Genomic DNA, 26601 nt, shown 5'->3' on the forward strand with positions numbered 1-26601 from the left:
CTTGTACTAATGTCCTTCACAGCCCTCACACTTCACCACCCATGCTGCAACTGGCCGCAAACATGGCTGGTGTCACTTTAGACCTTCATGGTCTCCTTAGTACTAGCACCAATGGTGCAATGATCCTGAAGTTCACTACTACTGTCAGTTACGTATCTAATAATATCTAACTAATAATAAATATTTTTTTCTTATGTCTGAAAAGAATGATACAATTGCAAAATAAGGCAGAATATCACCACCTCTAAACGTTGTAAAGAAAGACAGAAAGGCATCAAAGCAATTTCAGACCTCCTGGAATGAAAATAATCAGTGGTTAACCGTTGGCACAGTAAGTAACAAGGTATAGCATTGGACTCTTTTTTTTAGAAAACTCACCATCTGCCACTGCATTTCAGTGATCTTCATTGAATGAATGTTTGAGATCAGGTTGTGATGATGATTTGACAATTTACATTTACCAGTACTCATTTGATTAAAGCATACAAAATAAAACAATTGCATAGTTTTATAACACTAATCTGTTTTGGACTTTTACAATATTGTATGAAGAATTTAAAAGTTTTTAATCAATGAAGTCCAAAGGTTCACGTTCAATTGTTGTTTCAGTTACATAAATGTTTTGATGGTGGCGTAATTGTACAAAATTATTTAACCCACAGAACTTCCAATCCAAAACCAATCCCCCTCTAATCTCAGTCACAGAGCTTCAGTATGCAGATGACAGTTGTGTGTCCTCTCGTTCAGAAATCGAACTCCAAATAATTGCAGACTCCTTCTGTGAAGTATTTAGGAAACAGGCATTTCATTAAACACACAGAAAATGATCTTCTAACAAGCAAAACACCTGCCCCATCAATGAATTTAACAGCGCAATTAGGGAAAGTGTGAAAATTTTTCCATATTTTGGGAGTGTCCTCTTTCTGAAAGTAGACCGACAACAAAATGTAGCATTGCCTCCAATGTCCCAGCTTAGTCCTCAAGCAACTACGAAAAAGAGCATTTGAGGGCTAGGATCCAAAATCAGAAACGAAAGCAATGTTTTACTGGGCAGCAGTGATCCCCACACTCTTAAATGTTTCACAGACTTAGATAACCTAAAACACTGGAGAAGTATCAGCAGTGATGTCTTCATAAAATTATCAAAATCTAATGGCAAGAAACGAGATCCAATAGCAATATCCTATCCCAAGCCAACTTGCCCAGCATGGAGGATCAGTCATTCAGAATCAGCTCTGACAGGTGAGCTATGTCATTTGTATGCTTGACTCCAGAAACAACTTCTTCCGAGGAGGATAAATAATTAAATATTATCAAACATTCCAGCATACTCATGGCAGAACCTGGCTTATAATAGACCAAAAATGGAGGAAACCCATTTGGCAAGGCACTAAACACATTGAGGGACTTTGTCAGGAATTTGCAGAGGTGAAGTGAAGAGTTATCAGAGAGAGAGATCACAAATCTCCAAACAACTCATCAACTCAACCATTCAAGGCCACTGCCCAGCATTTGAAAAGTCTACCAATACTGCATGGGACTTATCAACCACTTTAGAACTTGAATGGCAGCAAGTCATCTTCAGTCCAAGTGGAAAATGAAGAAGCAGAAAACAGTACCAGTCATTTAAAGTTCTAAGCTGTGATCACACCAATCTTCAAAATTTATACCTCGCAGTTGATAGGAAAAATTCAAATTCAGGAAAAGATTCACATGTCTGCGTGAAAATCCTTTGTTTTAAAATAAATGCAAATACCCTCCAGCCTGTAAACTGAGAAGGCTTTTTGAATGTCACGATAATTGCATATAAGTGGATATCAATCATTTCCAAGCATTTATTAACTAATCATTACCTGTTTAGAACAAACACGATCAGGTGAGGAGGGGTCAAATAACTCCCTCATTAACCTTTCTTTGTTTGATCACAATAGGTGTTTTGTTGTTTGATAAGGACATATGTGCTAATTCAGTGAGTGCTTAACTGTTTACGTGCTGTGGTCAGATGAACTATTAGACAGGTTTCCTTGAGTTTAGCAAAGAATGCTTTTCTCATACTTTATTAATATACGTATGGTTCAACTTCTTTTACTCTCTCTTTCTCTCACACACACATACATTTAGCAGGCACATATAACACACATTTGTTCTTTAAAATCTCTGCTACTGCACATAGAGAGACATTAAAACAATACAGGGGGCCCAAATGTCTTCAAATTGGATGCAAAGGATCTCTGTCAGCATCTGAGCTGCTTCCTCAATTTTGCTGAGAAAATATGAGCTTAATACATAGAAAGGGTTGGCTTCTCATTTGATTGCCCTCTCCAACTAGCCATGACTATGTATTTCAATTGTAATTTGACTGGGAATTCACCTTCTTAAACATGGTTACATTGTTCAAGAGATTAAGTTTGATGGTTTGTTACCACCCAGTATTTTTTAGATTAGATTACATTACATTACAGTGTGGAAACAGGCCCTTCGGCCCAACAAGTCCACACCTCCCCGCCGAAGCGAAACCCACCCATACCCCTACATTTACCCCTTACCTAACACTACGGGCAATTTAGCATGGCCAATTCACCTGACCTGCACATCTTTGGACTGTGGGAGGAAACCGGAGCGCCCGGAGGAAACCCACGCAGCCACGGGGAGAACGTGCAAACTCCACACAGTCAGTCGCCTGAGGCGGGAATTGAACCCAGGTCTCTGGCGCTGTGAGGCAGCAGTGCTAACCACTGTGCCACCGTGCCGCCCACTGCATGTTGTCCGAATAGAATAGGAAATACAGTTCATTGTCATTTACATAAATGATTTGGGTGTGAGCATAAGAGGTACAGTTAGTAAATTTGCAGATGACACCAAAATTAGAGGTGTAGTGGACAGCGAAGAGGGTTACCTCAGATTACAACAAGATCTTGATCAGATGGGCCAATGGGCTGAGAAGTGGCAGATGGAGTTTAATTCAGATAAATGCAAGGTGCTGCATTTTGGGAAAGCAAATCTTAGCAGAACTTATATGGTAAGGTGCTAGGGAGTGTTGCTGAACAAAATTACCTTGGAGTGCAGGTTCATAGCTCCTTGAAAGTGGAGTTGCAGGTAGATAGGATAGTGAAGAATGCGTTTGGTATGCTTTCCTTTATTGTCAGAGCATTGAGTACAGGAGTTGGGAGGTCATGTTGCGGCTGTACAGGACATTGGTTAGGCCACTATTGGAATATTGCGTGCAATTCTGGTCTCTTTCCTACTGGAAAGATGTTGTGAAAGTTGAAAGGGTTCAGAAAAGATTTACAAGGATGTTGCCAGGGTTGGAGATTTGAGCTATAGGGAGAGGCTGAACAGGCTGGGGCTGTTTTCCCTGCAGCATCGGAGGCTGAGGGGTGACCTTATAGAGGTTTACAAAATTATGAGAGGCATGGATAGGGTAAATAGGCAAAGTCTTTTCCCTGGGGTCAGGGAGTCCAGAACTAGAGGGCATAGGTTTAGGGTGAGAGGGGGAAGATATAAAAGAGACCTACGGGGCAACTTTTTCACAGACAGTGGTACGTGTATGGAATGAGCTGCCAGAGGAAGTGGTGGAGGCTGGTACAATTGCAACATTTAAGAGGCATTTGGATGGGTATATGAATAGGAAGTGTTTGGAGGGAAATGGGCCGGGTGCTGGCAGGTGGGACTAGATTGGGTTGGGATATCTGGTTGGCATGGACGGGTTGGACCAAAGGGTCTGTTTCCATGCTGTACATCTCTATGACTATGACTCTATGTTCCTTTGAGGTCTTTTGCTTTGATGGGTTTTGGCAGACATGCCATCTGCACCTCAATACAGTTAAAATGTGGAAAATCTCAGCATGGCTGGCAACACCTGTGGTGAGAAATCAGGGGGTTAATGCATCAGATCCAGTCACTCTTGCTCAGAATGATGGTAGCTAAGAAAACAATGTTTTTTGTCTACAGGATAGGGTGGAGGTGGGGGAGAGTATGCAATAGATGGAGACAGAGAAATATAGGTAGACAGACAAAGGATGGCTAAAGGTCTGTCTGGGGGAATGAATACCTGCAAATGGGGACTATTAGTGGCTGGCAATGGGTAGGATGTGGTAGCAGTCCATGTGATGACAAGGCCCAGCACATGGTGGATTGGAAAAAGCGTGGGGAAAAGTGCTCAAGCCCTAAAATTGTTGAACTCGGTATTAAATCCAGAAGGTTCCCAAGTGGAAAATGAAGTGGTTTTCTTCCAGCTTGTTCTGCAGCAAACCTGAGAAAAGATGTTGGCCAGAGAACACAGTGGTGTGTTGAAGTGGAAAGCAACCTAGTTGACAGGGCCCTCAGCCAGATCGACCCATCTCCTGCATTGCGGCCCTCATCCCCTCTCTTGCTTCCCACAACAGCGATCGGGTCCCCTTTGTCCCTACCTACCAGCTCACCAGCAACCTCATCCATAGATTCATTAGCCACCATTTCTGCCATCTCCAGCACGATGCTACCACCAGACACCTATTTCCCCCCTCTCCCTTATCAGCCTTCCACAAGGGTCATTCTCTCCGAGACACCCTAGTCCACTGCTACTTCACTACCAACACTTCACCACACCCCTACGACACTTTCCCCTGTAGCTGCAGAACACCTGCCAGCTTACGTCCTCAATCCTTAGTATACAAGGGCCCAAATACACTTGTCAGGTGCTTGCTTCGCAGAACACATACGTTGTATCTGCAAACAAGAACCTGAGCTTCCAGTTGCTTGCCACTTCAACACAACACCATGTTCCCTGGCCAACATCTCAGGCTAGCTGCAGGGTTCCAGGGAAGCTCAGTGTAAGCTGGAAGAACAGCACCTCAGTTTCTGCTTGGGAACCCTGCAGCCTTCTGGATTTAATATCGAGTTCACCAATTTTAGAGCTTGAGCACCTTTTCCCATGCTTTCCCCCAACCCCCAAACACCAGGCCTTGTCATCACATAGACTGTTACCATTGTCAGCCACTAATAACCTCCATTAGCAATTATTCATTCCCCTAGACTGACATTTAACCACTCCTTTGTCTATCCAACTGTTCTTCTCTCTCTTTGGGCTCTATTTCCACCTATTGTTTACTCTCCCCCTTCTTCCAACCCCATCTTCTGTATAAAAAAAAATCTTTTTCCAAGCTACCAACAGTTCTAAAGAAGGGTCACTGGACCCGAAGCATTAACTGATTTCTCTCCACAGATGCTGCCAGACGTGCTAGATTTGCCCTCAATTTCTGTTTCAGTTAAAAAGCATGATTGTTTGGCACTAAACACAACTGAATGAGAACAGGAAATATTGTTTCCAACTCTAATGGCAACAATTTAAGAAAAATCTTACAATAAAAGTTAGTAATAAGTCAGGTGATATTAAGATATTATTGTGAGTATTTTGAATTTTAGACAAATTAGAGATATATGGAATTATATCCAATTTATAACAAAAAAACAAACAATTGTTTCTGTGTCTCTATTTATAACCTATTTGAAACTACTCTCAATTTACTTCATTAACCTCATTGACATATTTCTTTTTAACCTCCTTCATGTACTTACCTCGATACAGAAACCTTCATTTTCAGGGAAGGTGATGGCCTAGTGGTATTATCGCTAGACTATTCATCCAGAGACCCAGATAATGTTCTGGGTATCCAGATTCGAATCCAGTCCGGTGGTGGACTTTGAATTCCATTTAAAAAATCTTAAACTAAGGATTTACTGTTAACCATGAAATCATTATTGATTGTTGGAAAACTCCATCTGATTCACTAACACTCTTCAGGAAAGGAAAAATGCCATCCTCACCTAGTCTGGCCTACATGTGACTCCAGACCTACAGCAATGTGGTAGACTACCAGCTGCCCTCTGAAATGGCTTAGCAAGCCATTCTGTTGTATCAACCGCTCCAACGTCTCAAAGAAATGAAATAAAATGGAACAGATCACCTGGCATTGACCAAGACAATGGCAGAAACAGCCCTGTTAACCATGCAAAGTCCTCCTCACTAATATCTGGGGGCTAGTGCCAGAATTGGGAGAACTGTCTCATAGACTACAGCCTGACATATTCATACTTTATAGACAATGTCTCAGATACCATCACCATCCCTGGACATGTCCTGTCTCACTGGCAGTATAGACCCAGCAGAGGTGTCAGCACAGTGGTATACAGTCGGGGAGGTGTTGCTTGGAGAGTTCTCAGCATTGACTTCAGATCCTATGAAGTCTCATGGCTTCAGGTTAAACAAGGGCAAGGAAACCTCCTGCTGATTACCACATACAGTCCTCCTTCAGCTAATGAATCAGTACTCGTCCATGTTGAACAACACTTAGAGGAAGCACTGAGGCTGGGAAGGACACAAAATGTACTCTGGGTAGGGGATTTCGATGTCCACCACCAAGAGTGGCTCAGCAGCAGTACTACTGATTGACACGGCTACTAAAGTGGATCTAAGCTGGTGGAGAGGAAACCCAACAAGAGAACAAACAAAACTTGACCTCATCCATACCAATCTGCCAGCTGTACTTGCATTTGTCCATGACTGCACAGTTCCTGTGGAGATGAAGGCCCACCTTCACATTGAAAATAACCTCCAACATGTTTTCTGGCACTATCACTATGCTAAATGGGCCAGACGTTGAATAGATCTAGCAACTCAAGACTGGGTATCCATGAGGTGCTGTGTGCCATCAACAACAACAGAATTGTACTCCACCACAATCTGTAACTTCATGGCGTGGCATATCCCCCACTCAACCATTACCATCAAACAGGGAATCAACCCTAGTTCAATGGATAGTGCAGGAGGGCATGCCAGGAATAGCATTATGCATACCTGAAGATGAGGTGTCAACCTGGTGAAGCCATCAAACAGGACTACTTGCATGCCACACAGCATAAGCAGCAAGTGATAGACAGAGCTAAGTGATCCCACAATCAATGGATAAGATCTAAGCTCTGCAGTCCTGCCACATCCACTCATGAATGGTGGTAGATGATTAAATAACTCACTGGAGGATGAGGCTCCACAACTATCCTCACTCTCAGTGATGGAAGAGCCCAGCACATCAGTGCAAAAATAAGACCGAGGCTTTTATAGCAATCTTCGGACAGAAGTCGCCAGTAGATGATCCATCTTAGCCTGGTCCAATGGTCAAGAATCTAGTGCTGGAAAAGCACAGCAAGTCAGGCAGCATCCGAGGAGCAGGAGAACTGACGTTTCGAAATGTCGATTCTCCTGCTCCACGGATGCTGCCTGACTTGCTGCACTTTTCTAGCACCACACTATCGACTCTGATCTCCAGCATCTGCAGTCCTCACTTTCTCCTCTTCCAGTGGTCCCCAGCATTACAGATACCAGCCTTCAGCCAATTCGATTCACTCCACGTTATATCAAGAAACAGTTGGAGGCACTGGATACTGCAAAGGCTACAGGCCCTGGCAACATCTCAGCAATAATACTGAAGACTTTTGCTCCAGAACTTGTCGCTCCCCTGTCCAAGCTGTACTAGTACAGTTACAACACTGGCATCTACCTGACAATGTGGAAAATTTTCTAAGTATGTCCTGTGCATAAAAAGGACAAATCCAACCCGGCCAATTGTGGGCGGCACGGTGGCACAGTGGCACAGTGGTTAGCACTGCTGCCTCACAGCGCCTGAGACCTGGGTTCAATTCCCGCCTCAGGCGACTGACTGTGTGGAGTTTGCACGTTCTCCCCGTGTCTGCGTGGGTTTCCTCCGGGTGCTCCGGTTTCCTCCCACAGTCCAAAAGATGTGCAGGGTTAGGTGAATTGGCCATGCTAAATTGCCCGTAGTGTTAGGTAAGGGGTAAATGTAGGGGTATGGGTGGGTTTCGCTTCGGCGGGTCGGTGTGGACTTGTTGGGCCGAAGGGCCTGTTTCCACACTGTAATGTAATGTAATCTAATCTAATCTAATCTAATTACTGCCCCATTAGTATACTCTCGATCATCAGTAAGTGATGGAAAGTGTCATCAACAGTGCTATCAAGGAGCACCTGTTCAGTGATGCCCAAGTTGGAATCCACCAGGGCCACTCAGCTCCTGACCTCATTATAGCCTTCGTTCAAACATGGACTAAAGAGCTGAACTCCAGAGGGGAGGTGAGAATGACAGCCTTTGATGTCAAGATTGCATTCGACCGAGTGTGACATCAAGGAGCTCTAGCAAAACTAGAATCAATGAGCATCGGGGGCAAACTGTCCAGTGTTTAGAGTCATACCTGACACACAGGAAGATGCCTGTGGTTGTTGGAGGTCAGTCATCTCACTTCAGGACATCTCTGCAGGAATTCCTCAGGATCGTGTCCTCGGCTTAACCATCTTCAGCTGCTTCATCAATGACCTTTCCTCCATCATAAGGTCAGAAGTGGAGCTGTTCGCCAATGATTGCACAATGTTCAGCACCATTCTCAACTCCTCAGACTCTGAAGCAGTCCGTGTCCAAATGCAACACGATCTGGACAATATCCAGGCTTGGGATGACAAGTGGCAAGTAACATTCACCACAAACAAATGCCAGGCTATCACCATCACCTGTAAGAGACAATCTAACCACCGCCCCTTGACATTCAATGGCGTTACCATCACTGAATGCCTCACTATCAACATTCCGGGTGTTTTCATTGATCAGAAACTCAACTGGACTCACTGCGTAAATGTCGTGGCTACAAGAGCAGATCAGAGGCTAGGAATACTGTAGTGAAAAACTTACCTCCTGACTCCCCAAATCCTGTCCATCATCTACGAGGCACAAGTCAGGGGTGTGTTGGAATACTCCCTACTTGCCTGGATGTGGGCAGCCCAAACAACACTCAAGAAGCTTGATACCATCCAGGACAAAGTAGCCTGCTCGGTTAGCACCACATCCACAAGCATCCACTCCCAACACCACCACAGTCAGTAGCAGCAGTGTATACTATCTACAAGATGCACTGCAGAAATTCACCAAAGATCCTCAGACAGCAATTTCCAAACACATGACCACTTCTATCTAGAAGGACAAGGGCAGCAGATATATGGGAACACCTCCAAGTTCCCCTCCGAGTCACTCACCATCCCCTCTTGGAAATATATCGCTGTTCCTTCACTGCCACTGGGTCAAAATCCTGGAATTCCCTCCCTAATGGCATTGTAGGTTAATCTTCAACAGCTGAATTGCAGCAATTTAAGAGGACAGCCCACCACCTTCTCCATAAGATCATAAGACATAGGAGCGGAAGTAAGGCCATTCGGCCCATCGAGTCCACTCCGCCATTCAATCATGGCTGATGGGCATTTCAACTCCACTTACCCGCATTCTCCCCATAGCCCTTAATTCCTTGTGACATCAAGAATTTATGAATTTCTGCCTTGAAGACATTTAGCGTCCTGGCCTCCACTGCACTCTGTGGCAATGAATTCCATAGGCCCACCACTCTCTGGTTGAAGAAATGTCTCCGCATTTCTGTTCTGAATTTACCCCCTCTAATTCTAAGGCTGCGTCCACGGGTGCTAGTCTCCTCAGCTAACGGAAACAATTTCCTAGCGTCCACCCTCTCCAAGCCATGTATTATCTTGTAAGTTTCTATTAGTACTCCCCTTAATCTTCTAAACTCCAATGAATACAATCCCAGGATCCTCAGCCGTTCCTCATATGTTAGACCTACCATTCCAGGGATCATCCGTGTGAATCTCCGCTGGACACGCTCCAGTGCCAGTATGTCCTTCCTGAGGTGTGGGGACCAAAACTGGACACAGTACTCCAAATGGGGCCTAACCAGAGCTTTATAAAGTATCAGTAGCACAATAGTGCTTTTATATTCCAACCCTCTTGAGATAATTGACAACATTGCATTCGCTTTCTTAATCACGGACTCAACCTGCATGTTTACCTTTAGAGAATCCTCAACTAGCACTCCCAGATCCCTCTGTACTTTGGCTTTACAAATTTTCTCACCGTTTAGAAAGTAATCCATGCTTGTATTCTTTTTTCCAAAGTGCAAGACCTCGCATTTGCTCACATTGAATTCCATCAGCCATTTCCTGGACCACTCCTCCAAACTGTCTCGATCCTTCTGCAGCCTCCCCACTTTCTCAGTACTACCTGCCTGTCCACCTAACTTTGTATCATCGGCAAACTTCGCTAGAATGCCCCCAGTCCCTTCATCCAGATCATTAATATATAATGTGAACAGCTGCGGCCCCAACACTGAACCCTGCGGGACACCACTTGTCACCGGCTGCCATTCCAAAAAGAATCTTTTATCACAACTCTCTGCCTTCTGTCAGACAGCCAATCCTCAATCCATACCAGTAGCTCACCTCGAACACCATGGGCCCTCACCTTGCTCAGCAGCCTCCCGTGTGGCACCTTATCAAAGGCCTTTTGGAAGTCTAGGTAGACCACATCCACTGGGTTTCCCCGGTCTAACCTACTTGTCACCTCTTCAAAGAACTCCAACAGGTTTGTCAGGCACGACCTCCCCTTACTAAATCCATGTTGACTTGTTCTAATCCGATCCTGCTCTTCCAAGAATTTAGAAACCTCATCCTTAATGATGGATTCTAGAATTTTACCAACAACCGAGGTTAGGCTAATTGGCCTATAATTTTCCATCTTTTGCCTTGATCCTTTCTTGAACAAGGGGGTTACAACAGCTATCTTCCAATCATCCGGGACTTTCCCTGACTCCAGTGACTTTTGAAAGATCTCAACCAATGCCTCCATTATTTCTTCAGCCACCTCCCTCAGAACTCTAGGATGTAACCCATCAGGGCCAGGAGATTTATCAATTTTAAGACCTTTTAGCTTTTCTAGCACTTTCTCTTTTGTAATGGCAACCATACTCAGCTCAGCCTACTGACTCCCTTTAATTGTTGGGATATTACTCATGTCTTCCACTGTGAAGACTGACGCAAAGTACTTATTAAGTTCTCCTGCTATTTCCTTATCTCCCATCACTAGGCTTCCCAAGGGCAACTAGGGACAGGCATTAAATGCTGGTCAGCCAGTGACACTCACATAACACAAAAAAATGAATAAATGAAAAAAAAGACATCCAGGAAAATAAACAAAATAATAAACTCTATGATCATCGCCACAAAGAAAAGAAAAGCTATAAATATATCAGTCTCCAAGAGTCCTTCAAACAATAACTATCCTTTAATATATTCAGAACAATTGCTATTGGCATTTAGGATAGAAGAAATGCTCTGAATAATTAGGTTGAATAGGTTTTTGTCTGTGAGGAAGATCTTGAGCCATCATGATTTGTGACTGCTGAAAGCCCTTTATATTCTTGCAATCAGTAAGTCAATTATGTTTGATTTTTTTTTTGCACTCCTTTACTCTTTTTGAGTCCTAGTTATTCTGTTCCTTTTCCTGTCATAGCATTTTTTCCTCCTCATTGTTTCTCTTGTCTATAAAATAGATCATTTTCTGAGCTCATTTTCTTCATTTTTCACTGCAATGCAAACAGCCATCAGGCCAAGTTTCTAATCACCAATATTAACAAAAGCATACCTGGTATCTATTAGGAAGTGGAGGAGAGATAACTGCCTTGTAGAAACCATGCACAGATTATGCCTTTCTAATAGGAAGTCTGTACCTTGAAAGCTAATCTGCCCATTGCCTTTCTCACATGCTAGCTAATAGACTGCATATTGTCAGCATTTCCCATTTTTATATGACCATTACAAAGATGTTATCAGAGTTAAAATGAAAAACGATTCTGGAATGCAAAATTTCTCCCTATCAAAGTCTCTACAACATGTACCTTAACTTGTTTTTCATGCCCAATTACAGGATTTGTGCCAGGACATTTCTACCAAAGCATAAAACTTTGTGCTCCATCGTCACATGGCTTCATTGTCATATGCTTCTGCATCTTGGAATTCTTCAGTCATCTTGATTTAAATAATACATTTTATATACTGCTTTTACATTGTTCGTGCCAAAGTACACTGCTTCACATTTTCCTATAATATAGTCCGTGTCAGATTTTGCCCACTGAATCAACTTACCTACATCTGTCTGCAACGTCCTTATGCCTCCTTCACAATGTTTTCTTACCAATGTTAGAGTCATTTGTAAATTCAGCTACCATGACTTTGCTTCCTTCATCTAAGTTTTTGATGTAATTATAAAAATCCTAAAACTGTAGGACTGAACTCATCATGTCATGTCAATTAGACATAAATCCATTTGTGCTTGCTGTCTCTTTTTTGACACATTCACAAACATTCACTCACGCCTAGTAGTAGCATTATGTCACATCTATAAGATGCAGTACAGAAAGTCACCAAGGCTCCTCAGACAGCACCTTACAACTACCACAATGATATAGAAGATCAGGCACAGCAGATACATGGAAACTCCACCTGCAATGTCCCCTCCATGCTACTCACCATTCAGACTTTGAAATCTATTTCCATTTCTTCATGTTGTTGGGTCAAAATCCTGGAACTCTCTTCTAAATGGCATTGTGGGTATACTGCACAAATGGAAAATGGACTGCAGGAAAATGGTTCAGGAAGGCAGTTCACCACCACCCAACATGGAATGAGCAAGTATGCTGGCCCAGCCAGTGACACATGCATCTCAGGAAATAATTTTTAAAAGCTGTTTCCAAGTTTCAACAAATTGTGGATGTTTTGTTACTCTGCATGTTTCAAAGCTATATATTATACACACAAATATATAGAGAGGCTCAATTTACAACTGTCTGATTTTATTAGAAATCCTTAAGCCAAAGCAAAACAAAGCTACCTCCTTCAAACTACCTCATTAGCAACTTGGCACACTTGGGATGTTCTAGATAGAAGTTTGAACAAATTTACATTACCTTCCAAAAAAATCCCTTTAATTCTGAGACTCCATAAATAATTCACATGTCTAATTGGGACAACTGCAATCTCACCACATGTGCGGGTTCCATTATGAAGCTAAGGTAAGACCAGTTCTTTATTGTTCTCTGATTTCCAACTCTGACCTTTCTTAATAAACACAGGTCACCCTTTGAAGTGCAATACATCAGGTCAGTTTTACAGCTTCACAAAAACCAACTACTTTTAGTATCCTACATTTAAAAACTCGAAACCCCAAACTACAAACTAATCTCCCAAATCTATGAATCATAAAATTGGACATTTTTACCACCTCAGTTGAAAACAAATATATCTATTATATAATTATCATAATGGCAACAGCATAAACACTATTAACAGTACCACCAATTTAGCAATAATTTACAAACTTTACTAGCAAACCACAGGACAATAGAATTCATTTTAACATATCAGCAATATAAATAAACAGCCAATGTGAGCCTACACCACAGGACTCAGGGCACGTCAATACAGTTTCAAAATCACGTAACATAACAGAGTAAAGAAATAGTCAAGAATCCTATTTCAGGTATGGCAGACAATGGCAAAATTAGAAGAAGTGTATTAATTAAACTGGAAGAGATAAATAATAAATGGGTGAATAAAGTATCAGTGCTGAGGGACAGGTTACAGGGTATGGCTGAAATAAGAATTCTATAGACAAATGCACAGAGTGTAAGGAATAAATTAAATGAGCTGCAAGTACAAATTCAAATTGGAGATTATGATATAATTGTCATTACTGAGATATGGCTGCAGGATAGATGGGATTAGGAACTAAATATACCAGGTTATAATGTTTACAAGACGGAAGGGAAAATGGCAGAGGGGGTAGTGTAGCCTTACTGATTAGAAGCAAAATTATTTCAATGGTGATGGAGGATAAGATGGGGGGAAAGCATTTAGTGAAGATCATATAGATGGAAATAAGGAACAGTAAGGAATTTAAAACTGCAATAGGTGCTGTGTATAGACCTCCTGGTAACAGCTCTGAAATGCTAGATTGTATAAATTCAGAAAGTAGGCAAGGGTGATGCAAAGCCAGAGTAGAATCAATGGGGGATTTTAACTTTAACATAGATTGGTAGAGGCAAACAAGCATTTGTCAGAAAGATAGTGAATTACTGGAGTGTGTTCAAGATAGTTTCCTACAGCAAGGGGACAAGCAATTTTAAAGTTAGTAACAAATAATGAGCCAGATTTAATTAGTAACTTCATTGTACATGAACATTTATCAAATTATGATCATAACATGTTTAAGTTGATTATAGCTCTTGAAAGTAAAAAACATGCATCAGCTACTAGAGTTTTAGATTTAGGTAAGGTTGACTTTAACAAGATGGGACAGAGATTGTCCACTTTAAATGGGGAAAATCTGCCAATGGGTAAAACAACAGAAACATTAAACATAATATAAATCCAGCTTATACTTCTGAAAGGGAAGAGGTCCAATTCACATAAAAGAACAGGTACGGAGACTAAAGAAATAAGGGACAGCGTAAAACTAAAACAGTTTACAAAAATGCAAAAAAACAGCACCGATTCAGCTGAATGGGAAATATACAAATACCTGCAAAGGGCCACAAAGCAGTTTATAAAAGCTACTAAAACAAGATTATGAAACAAAACTTGCCAGGAACATCAAAGTCAAGAAGAAATTTTCTATTTACATAAAGGGGAAGTGGGTGGTCAGGAGCAAAGTTGGCCTACTAAAGATTGAAAATGAAGATATTGTCAATAACTGTGAAAAAATGGCAGACATGTTGAATAATTACTTGGCCTCAGTATTTACAGTAGAAACGGAGGATAGTTTGCTGGACATCCTAAAGAAATTAATAGTGGATCAGAAACAAGGAATGATTAAAATTAGGGTAATTAAATATCAGTAATGATGAAGTTAATGGAATTAAAGAGTGACAAGTCCCCAGGACCTGACACTTTCCATCTGAGGAATTAAAGAAAGTAGTGGAGTACATTGTTGATACCCTAACTATAATCTTTCAGAATTACCTCGAGATAGGAGTTGTCCCCCTGGATTGGAAAATTGCATACGTCACTCTGCTTTCTAAGAAGGGCCAAAGAGGAAAACCAGGTAATTACAGACCAGTCAGCCTAACACTTTTATGGGGAAATTGTTGCAGTCTACAATCAAGGATGTAATAACTGAACACCTTGAAAATCTTCCATTAATTGGGGAAAGCCAGCAAGGATTCATGCCATATAGATCATGTCTGACAAACTTCACTGAATTTTTTGAAGAGGTGATTAAGGTAGTGGACAGGTGAATATCTACAGATGTTAACATAAACTTTCAGAAGGCATTTGATAAAGTCCCATATAAGGGACTATTACCTCAGGTAGAAGCCCATGGAATTGAGGACAAATTACTGACATGGCCAGGAAATTGATTACGTGGCAAGTTACAGAAAGTGGGATATTTGGTAAGTACTCAAATTGGCTGGATATATCCAGTGGTGTTGTACAAGGGTCTGAATTGGGCCTCAATTATTCACATTATTTATTCATGACTTGGATAATTGCATAGAAAGTCAAATATCCAAATTTGATGATGACACAAAGTTAGTGGCATTGTTGACAGTGTTGATGATAAAAATCATAAAATCATTTAATTATAAAATTATATAGGCCATAAAATTGCAAAGGGGCACTGATAGACTAAGTGAATGGGAAAAACTGTGGCAGATGGAGTTCAATATTATCCATTTTGGACAGAAAAGGACAGATCAGGAAACTTTCTAGATGATACAAAATAAATGCAGTGGATATCCAAAGAGACTTTGGGGTTTCGGTGCACAGACATTTAAATTGTGATGAACAGGTGCAGAAAATAATTAAGAAAGTTAATGGAATGCTGGCTTTTGTATCTAGAGGACTGGAATACTAAGATACAGAAGTTATGCTGCAGTTATACAAAACCCTGGTTAGATAATACTTGGAGTACTGTGAACAGATCCGGGTTTCACATCTTAGTAAGGAGATTTTAGCCTTAGAGGGAGTACGATGCAGGTTTACAAGAATGGTACCTAGACTTCAGGGATTAAGTTATGAGGAAAGATTAGATAAATTAAGCTTTTATTCTCTGGAAGTTGGATGGATAATAACATTTCTGTCGTTGCTACTCATTTAAAGAACAGAAGTACAACCTGACCAGAGGATTACAGACAGAGTGTGTCTCTGTACCAACGGTATCTCATTTCCAGAATGGCACTAAAACGAAATCTACCTCCATGTCCTCTGTTGCAATTGAACATATGACCATGAGCAGAAGCCATCGCATCAGCAATGTTACTTTGTGGATCACATGGGTACTTTTGATATGCATAATGCTGAACTGTGAAGCAATAAAACATTGAAGATTTGTCATTCTCAAGCTGACTTGTGTGTTTCAATTTCACCATGGCTAGAAACAGGAGAATGGGAAGTACCAAAGCAATCAATGTTCTCGGAAAACGAGTGTTAGATGTGCTCTTCTGGAGCCTTGGGGAGTTTATGTCATTGGAAGGTTGTTGACTTGTGCTACAAACTGAAGTCTACTCTTATTTAGAAGAAGAGAACTCTGTTCTCCAAATGACCTACAGACTGAGCCTCTTGTAAATTAAACATCTCTCCTTCAGAGAGGACATGTTGTCAATGTCATTCCAATGAGCGCACTATCTCTTAAGCATGCCACAGCTGTTACCTCACACAACAAGGGGATGGCCCTCCTGTTTCTCTTTTAGTTTTCTCCTCAAACTTGACTTATCCCTTTTTGAGTAGCTATGTTGTTCCAGTGCTTCTCTCTCCTCAAGATTGCAACCTCGCTAAAGGGTCATGACACTTGAAGAACTGTATTGGAGGATGCCACCCAACCTGCCAAAACGCCTGAGCCTTAAGAGTACGAAGCTGGTGCCTTGCTCTGTGATGATCCTTGTGCTCAGGCAGCATCAGTTGGTGTCTGAACCTCTGGCAGGGTCATTAACTCCCCTTACAAAGGGTAAGCCTTATTAGCTAACAGTCAACACAAATCTCCACAGCTTTATGAAGAGATACCACATCTGCGAGTGCTGGGGTAAAGGTATAATAGCAACATCCAGGAAAGCATATTGGCATGAAATCTTTCCTGTAATCACTCAGCAGCTTGATGTTTAGGAATCAAATCTTTACTTTTGAAGTATTTCCCTGGCTGGTCAATTGTTGTCTAGTTCATGGATAAAAACAATGATCACTGTACTTTACAACGGTAAATCCTGCATCATTTTTAACTTGAATGCCCCAATACACCTTGAATTCATGCCTTCTTGAAAGCAGTATACCTTACCTCCATCTCACAAATGATGGTGCTACTGCCTGCAAGGTGCCAATAATATCTGATACCTGGAAAGCGCTAGTTGGAAGAAAGTGCAAGGCCACTTTGACTTATGCAGCCACAGGAAGATCATGGCAACAGTTTCTAGGAACCTTCAGATGTCTGTCAATGAGGGTACTTAGGTAAGCAACCAAGTGCCTGGACTGGCACAGCAATCTGTAGCCCTGAGGCTCTGAAATGAGAGGGTATCTTCTGTTTGAGGCTGAGGTTTTTGCTTCAATTAACTTCCTGCTGTGTGTTCCTCACACCAGCACCTCTGCTACCTAGAACCTCTGACACAGATATTGTTCCTTAGCAAACTCAGAATATCTTGATCCCTTTTTCTCTTGTGTCCTTTTTTTAACCAGAATGTACAGTCTTCTAGTCTTATGAGCCTGGGACACGTAAATAGAAAGACCTATCTGACATTAGCCATAATGCACTCAACCCCCACAAAATGCCTTTAATAAGAGTGCAGAGATAGAAAAGGTGATATTTTTCACTCAGAACAACTGAATGCCTGCAAATATAGGTCATCTCCGAGTCTTCATTTGTCAACAACTTGCAGGATGCTGCTCCTTCAAAAGGAAAGTCAAAACTGGAGTTTAATAAGCTGACAAACTTGTTAAGAAGCTTAAATAGCCATTTAAATAGTTCAGGTGGGTTACCTCTTCTAGTGCTTGTTATAGTCTTTTAAACTTTGAAATGCTGGTTTCACATTGGGAAATCAACACACTAATCTGAAAAGCACATACAGGGGACCTCCAACCCTTCCTTCCTGCCCTCTAAGTCTAATAAAAATCCAACTTTTACTCTGCCCATGTGCAATGGATGTCTGTGGTGCTCAGTCTCAGCTGAACAGATATTTAGCAGCACAAGGAACTGTCATTTAAAGAGCCAGACATCCAACTTGCAAGTGAAGTGTTTTTGAATTACTTTTGCTTTTGCACTGATTTATGGTGTTGAGAAGATTGAGCAAGCACATAGACAGTTAAAAGAAACAATAGTTAAAAAATCCAATTCTTCTGGAACAAAGCAGCTGCACTTTCTCAGCACAAAGCTTCACACAATAAGAGCACAAAGCAAGCGTTGTATTCAGATATGGAAGTGATTGAATCCTACAGTTTCCTTCCATAAAAGAATTACATATGACATCAAACAGACATCCAAAGACTTGGTGACATGGTTAAAATGTTCTGCCTTAGACAGCAACTAGCTCGTCATTTAAAAAGATAGAAAAGAAAGTATTCCTAATTGATGTAATCTGTCATGGTATTAAGAAATTTCCAACATTGATTGTTACCTGTTTGAAGCATTCTTTCCTTTAATCTCCCTTGGTGATGGAAGGGCAGATGGTGTGCTAAAACTTCGATGGAAACCTAAACAGAAAGAAAATTCTTGTTTGATAACAAATGTTTTTAAATGCAAGATAAACCAGAATAAAATAATTTAATCAACAAATATAAACATTAGACTATATAATAAGGACAAATTAAACAATGCCCTCAAAAATGTAAACAGAGACCTTAGTCAACAGAAGGATGACATTTGGGTTTTGGTAACCATGTTATAGCAACTTAGTTTGTCCCTCTCTCCCACTATTTCCCCAGATCTAAACAATTTTTTTTTCCTTCCAGTGCTTATTCAATTCCCATTTTATCACCTCCACCACATCCTCAAGTACAACGCCACTTCTCTAATCCATCTGTATAACTGAGGTCCACCATAACTGGAAACATTCTTCTGGACTCTTTCTAAAGCCTTCCTTTCTAAAGTAGAGTGCACAGGATTGGATACAACAGTCCAATTAACGATCATAACTTTGTCAGTTTTGTACTGTATGTGACTTTCTTTTTTCTCAAAATCAGTTGGACCTTTATTGCCAATTTAAAAACACTTACACAGGAAATGGAATCTGTATATAATGGGTGCATACACCTGAAAGCACATATAGGAGCAAATGACGCAGATCCTGGAATCAGTATTGAAAACAAAAAATGCTAGAAATCACAGCAGGTCAGATCAGGAGAGACAGCAAACTAATGTTTCGAGCCTGGATTATTGCATTCACCTATTTGTCTATTGTATTTGCTGCACCTAATGAAGCCTACTCTGCATTGGAGGAACCAAACGGGGACTGAGTGAGGGCTTTGCAAAACACTTCCAATCCACGCGCATGACCCCACTTTCCCATTGCTGGTCATTTTAACACAGCATCCTGCTCACACGTTCACTGGTCTGTGCTCGGCATGCTGCAATGTTCCAGTGAATCATAACGCAAATTGGAAGAATAACATCTCATCTTCAGATGAGGCACTTTATAACCTTCTGGACTTAATATTAAGTTCAACACCTTCAGATTGTGAACTCACTCCCATTTCATCCTTTCCTTTAGGTTTATTTGTTATACTCTCTGTCAATGTGTCCTCTTTAGCCTCCCCCCACTCCAGTGGGATCATCTGTCCTTTCCTCTTTGGCAGTTTGAAACACCATTGTTCTGCCATTCTCACATTCTGATCATTTAATCTGCACTATCAGTGCCTTTTCTCCCCTGAACTCCACCCCCCAACGCCACTATTGCATAAATGCTGTCCCCTCCACACATCACATCAGCTCTGATGAAGAGTCATCTAGACTCAAAATGTTAGCTTGCTCTGGCTCCGCAGATGCTGCCTGACCCGCTGTGATTTCCAGCATTTTTTTAAAAACACATGTGCAGCCATTAAAGGACTGTTTAGCCTTAAATCCTCAACAGCAGATTGGGAGGATAAATTGCTAAGAGAGGAACAATTCATCACATTAACTTACTTCTACATAAACTTTACTATGTTTTCCCATATCCTTTCAAGGGACATAAGCCTTACTGGCCAAACCAGTATTCCTAACTAGCTTTGAGAACATGATACCTTGAACTACCTTCTTGAACAGTTGTAGCCCATCTACAGTGCTATTAGGAATGGTGTTCCAAATTATTTACCCAGCAACAATAAAGGAACAGTAATATAGTTCAAAGTAAGGATGATGTTTGGTTTGGAGGGAAACTTACAGGTGGTGGCACTCCCAAGTGACTTCTGCTTGGGACTTCTAGTTGGTACAGGTTAGGGTTTTGGATGGTTTTGTAAAAAATGGTTTAGCAAGTTGCTGCATTGCATTTAAGCTGGTTCATGTTGTTGATCTTATGTATCAGTGATAAAAGGAATAAGTGTGTAAGTTCATCAATTAGGCACTGATGAAGTAAGCTACGTTGTCCGAATGGTGTTGAGCTTCTTGAGTGTTTTGCAGCTGCACTTATCATGCAAATGAAATATATTCCAACACACTCCTGATTTGTGCCTTGTAGACATGCATAGGTTATGGGAAAATCAGGAAATAAGTTGCATGTTTGAGGATTCCCAGCTGCAGACCTACCTATGTAGCTACAGTATTCATGTGGCTGATCCAATTATGTCCAATAATTGCAAAACCTGCACCTCCTCCCTCACCTCCATCCAAGGCCCCAAAGGAGCCTTCCACATCCATCAAAGTTTTACCTGCACATCCACCAATATCATTTATTGTATCCGTTGCTCCTGATGTGGTCTCCTCTACATTGGGGAGACTGGACGTCTCCTAGCTGAGCGCTTTAGGGAACATCTCCGGGACACCCGCACCAATCAACCCCACCGCCCTATGGCCTAACATTTCAACTCCCCCTCCCACTCTGCCGAGGACATGCAGGTCCTGGGCCTCCTCCACCACCGCTTCCTCACCACCCAATGCCTGGAGGAAGAACGCCTCATCTTCCGCCTCAGAACACTCCAACCCCATGGCATCGATGTAGATTTCACCAGTTTCCTCATTTCCCCTCCCCTTACCTTACCCCAGCTCCAACCTTAGAGCTCAGCACTGCCCTCATGACCTGTCCTACCTGCCTATCTTCCTTTCCACCTACCCACTCCACCCTCCTCTCCGACCTATCACCTTCATCCCCACCCCCATTCACCCATTGTACTCTTTGCTACCTTCCCCCACCCTCCTCTCTGACCTATCACCTCCATCCCCACCCCCATTTACCTATTGTACTCTATGCTACTTTCTCCCCACCCCCACCCCCCCTCTCATTTATCTCTTCACTCTGCAGGTACCCTGCCTCTATTCCAGATGAAGGGTTTTTGCCCGAAACGTCGATTTCCCTGCTCCTCGGATGCAGACTGACCTGCTGTGCTTTTCCAGTACCACTCTAATCTAGACTCTGGTTTCCAGCATCTGCAGTCCTTGTTTTTACCTACCTGATCCAATTATGTTTCTGTCAGAGTTAACCCTCAGGATAGAAAGTTTATAGCCAGAGATTCAATTATAATTATGTCCTTGATCAGCAAGGGAAGATGGTTAGGTTCTCTTGTGTTTGAGACATTCTGTTTTTAAAAATTCATACACAGGATGTGGGCATTACTATTTAGGCCAACATTTATTGCCCATGCCTGACTACCTAGTAGATGTTGATTAGCTGCTTCCTTGAATAGCTGCAGTTACTGGAGTGCAGTGACACCAACTGTGCTGTTGGGTATGGAGTCCCACCATTCATGATTGAATGGGTTCGGACTGCGAAGTTTCAATTTGATCCATTTACTGTGGGATTGTTCAGCACTGTCTGTTGCATACTACTTCCATTGTTTGGCACGCTAGTAGCCATGTGCAATAGGTTGATAACTTATTGCTAGATATGCCTTGTGAGCTTCTGGCATACCCTCCAGTTGACTTCATTGAACCAAAGTTGCTAGTAATGGTAGAATGGAGAATGTGCCAGACCATAGCACTACAAATTGTGGTTTCATATGATTCTGCTGCTACTCGCTATAATGATAATGCAATGGTCAATCCTAATGATACTGTCATGGACAGACGCACCTGTGATAGGTAGATTGGTGAGGATGAGGTCAAATAGATTAGTTTTTCTTGTTAGTTCCTTCATCACCTTCCACAGATCCAATCTAGTAGTAATGTCATTTAGGACTCTATAAGCTTGGTCAATAGTGATACTACTGAGAGAAAGTGAGGACTGCAGATGCTTGAGATCAGAGTCGAAAAGTGTGACACTGGAAAAGCACAGCAGGTCAGGCAGCATCCAAAGAGCAGGAGAATCGACGTTAAATGTTAGGCAACTACTGGGCCATTCTTGATGGGGGAATTCAAGTCATAGAGTCATAGAAGTATACAACACAGAAACAGACCCTTCGGTCCAACTTGTCCATGCCGACCAGATTACCCAACCTGATCTAGTCCCACCTGCCAGCACCCAGCCCATATCCCTCCAAACCCTTCCTATTATTATACCCATCCAGATGCCTTTTAAATGCTGCAATTGTACTAGCCTCCACCATTTCCTCTAGCAGCTTATTCCATACACATACCACCCTCTGCGTGAAAAAGGGTGATCCTTCACCTAGAGTGCATTCTATGCCCTTGCTCAGTGCTTCAACCAAGTGTTGTTTGACATGGAGGAATACTGATCAATAGCTACGGTTAGGGGACAATAGGTAGACCTCAGCATGAAGTTTCCTTACCCATGTCAGATTTAACATCAGAGACTTCATAGGTTCTGGTGTCAATGTTGAAGATTCTCAGGAATTTACCTCTTGACTGTAAACCACATGCTGCTGCCACTGATGGGCCTGTCCTATGGAGGGACAGGGCACACCCAGAGATAGTATGGTGGTGTCTGTGTTATAGTCATATTCATGGAATCATACTTTATAGACAATGTCAAGTGATTGTTTGACTACTCTGTGGGGCTTCTCTTTCCATTTTGTTACAAGCCCCATTGTCCTGGTATGGAGGTTTATTCAGAGTATCAAGACTGTATTTGGCATTGTCATTTCTGGAACCTAGGGTAGATGTTGGGTGATCCGTCTGATGTCATTCTTTTGTTTAGGGTGCATTGTAGTTTGGTGCAACTGAGTGGATTGCTAGGCCATTTCTGTTTGGCTATTGGTTGGTTGGGGCACACTTAATTCTGGATTACATCTTTATACTTCAGCTAGGTTTTGTCAAAGATCATAGTTTTTGTTTCATCCAGTGTTGTTGGGGATCTCAGGAGGAGGTACAGATAGATCAAATAAAAGCAAAATAGTGCAGATGCTGGAAAGGTGAAACAAACTGAGAGTATCGAAGAAATTCAGTGAGTCCGGCAGCATCCATGTAGAAAGGAAGGGAGCTAATGCTTTGACTCTTCTTCAGAACTTAAAGGTTTTAGAAAATGTTTTTTTCTCTATACTTTTTACAGATGTAGAGATGGGGCAAAAGACACAAATGGTGTAGAGACCGAGTGTAAAAAAAAACAGATGGGTGCTAACAAACTAAGGTATGAAGGGGATAGAAAGGGTCCTTTCCTCTAAGAGCGAAGTAAACAAGACATGTATGTGTGTGTGAATCAAAAATAGAAATTGCTGGCAAAACTCAGCAGGTCTGGCAGCATCTGTGGGGAGAAAGCAGAATTAACGTTTTGAGTCCAGTTATTTTATTTGGAATGTTAACTCTGCTTTCTCTTCACAGAGTCAAGATTAGAGTGGTGCTGGAAAAGCACAGTAGGTCAGGCAGCATCCGAGGAGCAGGAAAATTGATGTTTCAGGCAAAAGGCCTTCATCAGGAATGGGCTCTTCACAGATGCTGTCAGAGCTGCTAGGTTTTTCCAAGAATTTGTATTCTTGCTTCAGGGGTGGCATGGTGGCTCAGTGGTTAGAACTGCAGCCTCACATTTCCAGGGACCTGGATTCAATTCCAGCCTTGGGCAACTGTCTGTGTGGAGTTTGCACATTCTCCCTGTGTCTGAGTGGGTTTCCTCTGGGTGCTCCAGTTTCCTCCCACAGTCCAAAGATGTGCAGGTCAGGTGAACTGGCCATGCTAAATTGCCCATAGTGTTAGGTGCAACAGTCAGAGGGAAATGGGTCTGGGTGGGTTAACCTTCAGAGGGTTGGTGTGGACTTGTTGGGCTGAAGGGCCTGTTTCCACACAGAAAGGAATCTAATCTAATCTTCTCCAGCATCTACTGTTCTTGGTTTTATTTAATTGTTATTTATGTGTATCTGTTTGTGCATGTGGGTTTGGGGGTGTGTGTGGGCATGGTGGGGAGGGAACAAAAGAATGAAAGGAAAATGGAAAACAAACATAATGTGGTCCATTTCCAAAGTTATAGAATTCAATCTTGAAAAAAACATTTTTGAATACCTTCCAGTTCTAAAGAATAGTAATTCCAGATTAACTTTGTTTTGTAACATTAAGTTTGTCTCTCTCTCTCTCTCCACAGGTGTTGCCAGCCCTCCTGAGTTTCTCCAGCATTCCCTGTGCTTGTTAGTGAAGATAGATCATCCCCTTGGCACTTCAGATTGAAGGTTATTGTAAATGCCTCAGGCTTCTCTTTTGCTTTCCATCATTACAGTTGGGGCACTTCCTCTTCCAGTTAGTTTCAATTGTTTGCCACCATTCATGACTGGATGTGCCAGTTCAGCAGAGGTTTGATCTTGTCTATTGGTTGTGGAATCACTTGTTGGGGGGTGGTGGGGCCTAGTGGTATTATCGCTGGACTGTTAATCCAGAGACTCAGGTAATGTTATGAGACCTAGATTCGAAGCCTGCCATGACAGATGATGGAATTTGAATTCAATAAAATTCTGGAAATATGTGTCGATGATGGCCAGGAAACTAGGGCTGATTGTTGGGAAAAAAAACATCTGGTTCACTACTATCCTTTAAGGAAGGAAACTGCCATCCTTAACTGGTCTGACCTATACATGACTACAGACCCACAGAAATGTGGTTGACTCTTAACTGGCCTCTGGGTAATTATGGATGGGCAATAAATGCTGGCCTAGCCAGGGATGCCCTTCTCTTGTGAATGAATAATAATAAAAAACTTAGTTTTGACTTTTATATGCTGTTTCCTCTGTTACCATGTATGAAACCTTGTGTTCTAGCTTTACCATGTCTCAGCAATTCTACTGAATTATGTTTGCATAGACACCACCTGTGATCAGAAGCCAGCATGGATTCATTGAATCAGATCTCCAAGCTCTGCTCAATAAGGTTAAAGGAAGAGCTGGGTCTGGATGCCATCAAACTGTTCAGTGTTGGATAATTTGTGCTTCCTGGAAACAGGTGGCACTAGGACTAGGATTAAAATGCTGGGAAAAAAATTGAATGATGCCACCAGAGCTGAAAGCATAACGTAAGAGATGGTGTCTCTTTTACTTCTTGTCCAAAGTGGTCTGAAATACACTTCATTCTCTTAAAGCCACAAAGTGATTATTAGACTTTCACACTGCACTTTCACTCTAACTTGGTGCCTTACACTATGGTTATCCAGCCTGCCTCCCAGCAATTTCTTACATGTACCATCCAAAAATATCATATTTAACAGCAGGCTCAGATAAGTTCATAGCTAAAATAGCAATCAGGTTCCCATTCATGACAGAGTTCAAATTCTGAAAGCTCAATTTTTATTCTTACAAGAACCATTATCTGAGCATCTCCCTTTTGCAAATGCTTCAAAAAGCTCTTCTGCTATAATTTTGGTCCCTGTATTTGGACATCCCTTTGATGTTATACTTCCAAATAAATGCTTTGAGACGTTACTTTATGTGAGTAATATTATATAGATTGAAGTTTTCTGGCTCTCATTATAAAAATAAACAAGAAAAGTCATTATAATTAAAGTTCAGAGTGAACATGAAGTATTACTAAACAAATTAAAGAAAAAAAATTCAAAGTTTAATTTAAATATAACATTTCCATCACAGCTAACTCCTTTACTTCAAATAAACTCAAGGCATTTTTCTCAACATTCTTCCATTATTTGGCCATGTAGTCTACTGTTACGAATACCTAATGGGCTCTAACAATGCAATAAATCATTGTCAATTTGGCTCAGTCACAAAAATGCATCAAATAGAAAAATAGGCTATCCTTTCAAACATCAACCTGTGAAGTGAATGCTGATGAGGAAGCCTGTGCATTTCTTCCCCACTGGGAAATGGTCTAAACATGGGAAGGAATGAAAAGAATACAAAGACATGTCAACAATAGCCAAAAAGGCAGGCAATATAATACAAAGAAGAACACCGAATTGCTAACTAATTAAATATGAAATCACACATCACCAGGTTATAGTCCAGCAGATTTATTTGAAATCACAAGCTTTGGGGGCATAACCTACCTGACGAAGGGGCTACTCTCCAAAAGCTTGTGATTTCAATTAAACTTGTTGGACTATTAACTGGTGTCGTATGACTTCTGACTGAGAATCTCCACAATCACCTGATTAAGGAGCAGCACTCCAAAAGCTAGTGCTTCCAAATAAACCTGTTGGACCATAACCTGGTGTTGTATAACCTGTAAC

The 26601-nt window shown here is 41.6% G+C and overlaps 1 protein-coding gene across 9 annotated transcripts in view; it reads right to left on the reverse strand.

The window, feature by feature from the left end:
- LOC122552711 (CAP-Gly domain-containing linker protein 4-like) overlaps positions 1-26601 on the reverse strand; it is a 433681-nt gene that overhangs the window by 193348 nt on the left and 213732 nt on the right. For 8 of the 9 annotated variants that reach the window (XM_087991246.1, XM_043695605.2, XM_087991245.1 and 5 more), the window contains one exon: positions 18535-18610. In XM_087991246.1, the coding sequence (XP_087847372.1) occupies positions 18535-18610 (76 nt within the window). Of the gene's footprint in view, positions 1-542; positions 779-18534; positions 18611-26601 lie in introns of those variants that run through there. The other variant, XM_087991248.1, reaches the window with a different exon arrangement.

The sequence above is a fragment of the Chiloscyllium plagiosum genome, unplaced genomic scaffold (genome assembly GCF_037043375.1).
Source record: "Chiloscyllium plagiosum isolate Xiang-an unplaced genomic scaffold, Cpla_swu_hap1 HiC_scaffold_10, whole genome shotgun sequence".
In the NCBI taxonomy this organism is placed as follows: Eukaryota; Metazoa; Chordata; class Chondrichthyes; order Orectolobiformes; family Hemiscylliidae; genus Chiloscyllium; species Chiloscyllium plagiosum.